Source organism: Halictus rubicundus, chromosome 13, assembly GCF_050948215.1.
Source record: "Halictus rubicundus isolate RS-2024b chromosome 13, iyHalRubi1_principal, whole genome shotgun sequence".
Lineage (NCBI taxonomy): Eukaryota > Metazoa > Arthropoda > Insecta > Hymenoptera > Halictidae > Halictus > Halictus rubicundus.
In genome coordinates, this window is record NC_135161.1 from 12,475,707 (window position 1) to 12,480,075 (window position 4,369).

A 4,369-nucleotide genomic window follows, 5' to 3' on the forward strand; every position below is an offset into this window, starting at 1 on the left:
AAAAAAGGCGAACGATCAAAAATCGTCGTTTCCACGGTTCGGAGCAGTTCGTCTCGTATGGTTTTCGACGGAGGTGACGTCACCGGATGCAAAACGCTCCGATAAAGGGAAGGAACGCATGATCGAAGCCAAGCAGGGCTAATCAGCCCATATATATTTATTCAGGGAGGCGAGGGCGGACCTCTCTCCGGTTCCCTTTGGCCCTTTTCGACGAATGCAAAGAGCAGAACCGGGACAGAGAGAAAGAGACACATAGGGACGGCGACGGCTTACGCACGTACGTGGAACCCGGAATACGCCATGGGACGGGCTCGTGGCTCTGATCCGTGCCAGATCCCATAAAATCACCCCAAGCACGATCGAGTGCCCTTCCTTTCTCTCTCGAGGCGGCGCTATCGCTCGGGAAACTGAACAGTGAGAGAGAGAGAAAGAGAGCGAGAGAGGGGGAGAGAGAGAGACACCCTAGAAAATTATTGCTCTCCTTATATATTCGAGTCCGTCGAATTGGGGCCGCGGCGAATAAGCCAGTGCCCTTTTGCTCTTTCTTCTAGGGGGTTGGGGAGATACCAGGAAAGCAGAGGGAAATATACGGAAAAAGGACGTTCGATTGACGTCGATCGCTTTACATTTTCATGAACGCGAACGAAACTGCGAGCGAACGTTTCTCGCTGATTTATTAGGTTGAAAGTATGTAGAATAACGAGGGAAGTGTGTTGTGGGAGGTTTCGACGGTTGTCGAAAGTGTTAGAGGTTCATTTTTGGTCGTGTCCCAAAAACTGTTGTAATTCCTGAGGGGGTTCTCAAAGGAGAAAGTTACTTAAAATGGTCACAGGAATCACCCGTTTCAAGGAATTACATTCTCTGGGACACCCTGTAGAGTGTCCTTGAACAAATTCACGGAAAGAAACATTGCCCGAACAGTATCTGTATTCAGTTCATTTTCAATTTTCCGTGGTAAGGAATAATCTGAATCGATTGGATCATTTGTTTTATTACAAAACGTCATCGATACAAAAATGCTTGTTCAAAGTGTGGACAAACACTGTCACTGGCCAGGCTCCTGCTGCGAGGCGTAGTGGTAGTTGAAGAATCTGTAGCCCTGCGTAAGCTGCGCGCAGCTATTGACAAAGTGGCATGCGAACAGAAACAAATTCCTAGGCTGTACTTTCCACGCGAACCTCATGAACATCATGGAGTACAGAGTTAGAGCTGAAAATCGATCAAAATTAACGCACTCGGAAGATCAATCAATCATTCTAATGCCGAACGCAAACTGAACCCTCTACCTCCACTGGAAGCTCATCATTAAGCATTGATCTTAAAATAATTTCAATCCCAACGGAAATAACAAAAATAAATAAATTGTCTGATGGATTTCGATCTCTGAAATCAGTTCGTCAGCGCGTCTAAGGAATGAAATGTTTCACTATTACGCAGATTGTAATTCCTTTCGATTATGCTCGCTCATCGCGCATTAAAATGGCGTCGAGCGCAGTCGGACAATTCCACCGCGAGATTTGGTCCACGGGGGGACCAGTTTCCATCGTCCCGCTCGTTAAGGACCATAAGCGGTTATTCGCCGCAATTATTTCACGTGCCCTTCCTTCCTGCCTTCTTTCTCGTGCCTTCCACCCCGCCCACCCCCTATAACCCCTCTTGGTTCCCTTGAACATAGAAGCCCGTTGTCCCCGTATCCCTTTCCTCCGACCGATTATTATTTGAACGGCTTTGCAGAATTCCCCGAAAGGTCCGGGACACGGTGCTTCGGGAACTCACCCACCGTCATCTTGCCGCTAATGATTCTCGGATGCTTCTGCGTGTCGGATATCGTCGCCACGGGTATCATCCAGTTGAACGCCGGGCCCCAGAAGTGCGTGCTTGAAAAGCAGTTTTTCCATAAATCGTGTCGTTCCACGGGCGAGAGGAAGTGTTCGGACGGACACAGTCAGTTTTGATACTATACTCGGTGTCAATGTCTTTTTGATAAAATTCAGAATAGAGTCGCTCGTTACCTCATAAAATAGTCTAGCGTTTCTTTGTTGAACAGCTTTTTCGACGGTTTCTTCGACATCGTAACCCATCGAGGGAAATTCGACCAACTTTTTCGACTCACCTGTGCATGACGATAACCTCTTAACCTCGCACTGTCACCTTGGTATTTTGGCAGTTGAGATTTTTGCGACACACTTCGTGACGCAGGGCAACCAGATTTTGCAACAGCTGGTAGTCTATTTTCTCGAAAATGTTGCAAGAGTTCGAACGTCTGTAGAAACGGCGAAAAATTTTTCTCGTGACTGAATCCACCGTGGATTTCGAGATTGAAGCTTCCCCTTTACAACGGGATCTGAAAACTTGATGTACGATTTTTTTTTACAGACGTTTGAACTCTTGTCCTTAAACGTGTGTCCCCCAGCGATCCGTCAATGGTGGGCCGTCGACCAATCGATTTGCATAACCGTTTACACGCATAATTTACCACCCCCTCGCTTTTTTTATAAACCTCTCGAGCAGAGGGGGTGGGGGGTTGTAGATCCCGCCACCCTCGTAATAAATGCACAGGTTATTATTTCGCGCGTATAATATTGATGGCGCTATGAATGTTGCATGGAGGGGTGCGAGGAGCTTGTCGGGGGTGGAAACCAGCCCGCTTACGGGGGTAGTTTCGCCGCGCATGCTCTCAGTGGGGGATGCTATTATTGATCTGGTATGGGGGGGGGGGGGTGAACCATGGAGCCTCTCTCGAGCCTCAGCAGCGTGTCGCGACCACTCTGGCACCCTTGTCCACCAGAATATCGAAAGAAATTCTCTGCCTAAACCACCGTGATGGAAATCGTCCTGGTCGACCTCCTCGAACTATACCACACTTTCTTGTCACGATAAACTTTTACAGTACATTTTTTAAGGACGAATATCAGCACATAGACTTCATAAAAATTATATTAATTTCGTGAGTCGATATTTTTTAAGACCATTTGTACTCGTCAATTGTTTCAAATATATTTTTCTAGGTACTCTCTTCAGACACCCTCAATAGAACAGCTGCAAATTTATTTTCCAGAAATTGAGTACTGAAATGGGGATTTTTATTCTCCGGGTCAAAATGAACCCAAGCACCGCTGGCTAGGGGCTATTCGTGCACATAACAACAGATCAGTACGTTCATTGTTCTTCTTATTTAGGACTTTAACACATAATTTAGCTCTTCGCGGGAAATGTTCTTAGTGTTCGACAAAATTCTTGTTCGCAAGGGGTTAAGGCCGGTAGTCAGACATCTCGAGCGTTGTTATCATGAATATACTATCTCCTAAATGTGACTTTTCTCCAGTTTCACGAACCTAAAATTTTCTCTAACGGGTTTCATCCAGCGCGTTTTTCAGAAATGTCTCGAGAGCACAAAGCTCCAACAATAAATACACAAGTTTAGATAACGCCGAGTGCACTTTGGGGGCAAAAACACAATTTCGAGAAGCGATAGAGCTCGAGCTCAATAAATCCCTCCCTCCCTCCCCCCGCTCCGCGCACGTCTATGGAAAGTTATGACGCTTCAGGAAAAGAGGAAAGTTTGATGGAGGTTTCCTCGAGAAGGAGGATGAGATTCTGTCGGAGAAGGAGGGCTTGCCAGGGAGCCCTGTAAGCGCCAGAAATGGCCGCACCTGCGCTCCCTGATCCCTGAATATGCATTCCCGCATGTGCCACTCGCACGGGCATTTCCCCCCGGACCCTGGAGCAAATCCTTATCCCTGGGAGCTTGTCGGTCCCCCATGGCCACCATTCCGGCCACTCAACGGTATTGCCGCTATTTTCCTTCTCGCGTATTACTGCCGGTGTTTCGCGATGCCATCGCAACGTCGTTTACATGCGGCCGGGCCCCGTCGATATTTATTTTATCGACGAATTTCCTTCGCATGCAATCTTGCTCCATACTTCAGGGAAAAATCTTGCTATTTCCATGGGAATGCTACATTCTTGCAAATTATAATTATTCTAGTCCTCTTTGCACTTCTGTACGTACAGTTGTTATATTATTAAAATATATTTAATGCTAGTTCAGGTATGGTGCGAATTTTAATTCCACTTTTTCTTTAAACAATGCTCGCCTCCTGAGCTCCGTGAAATTCTGGGCCCAGGAGTGAGGATAGCTTCGAGTGCAAACGGTTAAGTGAGTTATTAACATTAGTTTTACGGAGCATTAAAAGTGAGTATTTTACATTACTTTATAAAAATAAGAAGAATGTGTCTGTCCAAGTTTTCAGCCATTTTTTGAATAATAGTTTGTTGAGTAATTCCACGTAGATGGATCTTCATAATCTCAACAATCGTAAATTAAAAATATTAGAACCCGTCATTTTGACGGGTTCCGTAAACCTAG

At 46.0% G+C, this 4,369-nt stretch overlaps 1 protein-coding gene across 1 annotated transcript; it reads right to left on the reverse strand.

Moving 5' to 3' along the window:
• Positions 1-1,045: 1,045 nt before the first annotated feature.
• Positions 1,046-2,071, reverse strand: Mpc1 (mitochondrial pyruvate carrier). The gene is made up of 3 exons (XM_076799447.1): positions 2,013-2,071; positions 1,777-1,877; positions 1,046-1,209 (listed from the first exon to the last, which is right to left on the reverse strand). Exons 1-3 carry the CDS (start codon positions 2,069-2,071, stop codon positions 1,046-1,048), a joined length of 324 nt encoding a protein of 107 aa, XP_076655562.1.
• Between the last annotated feature and the right edge of the window lie 2,298 nt (positions 2,072-4,369).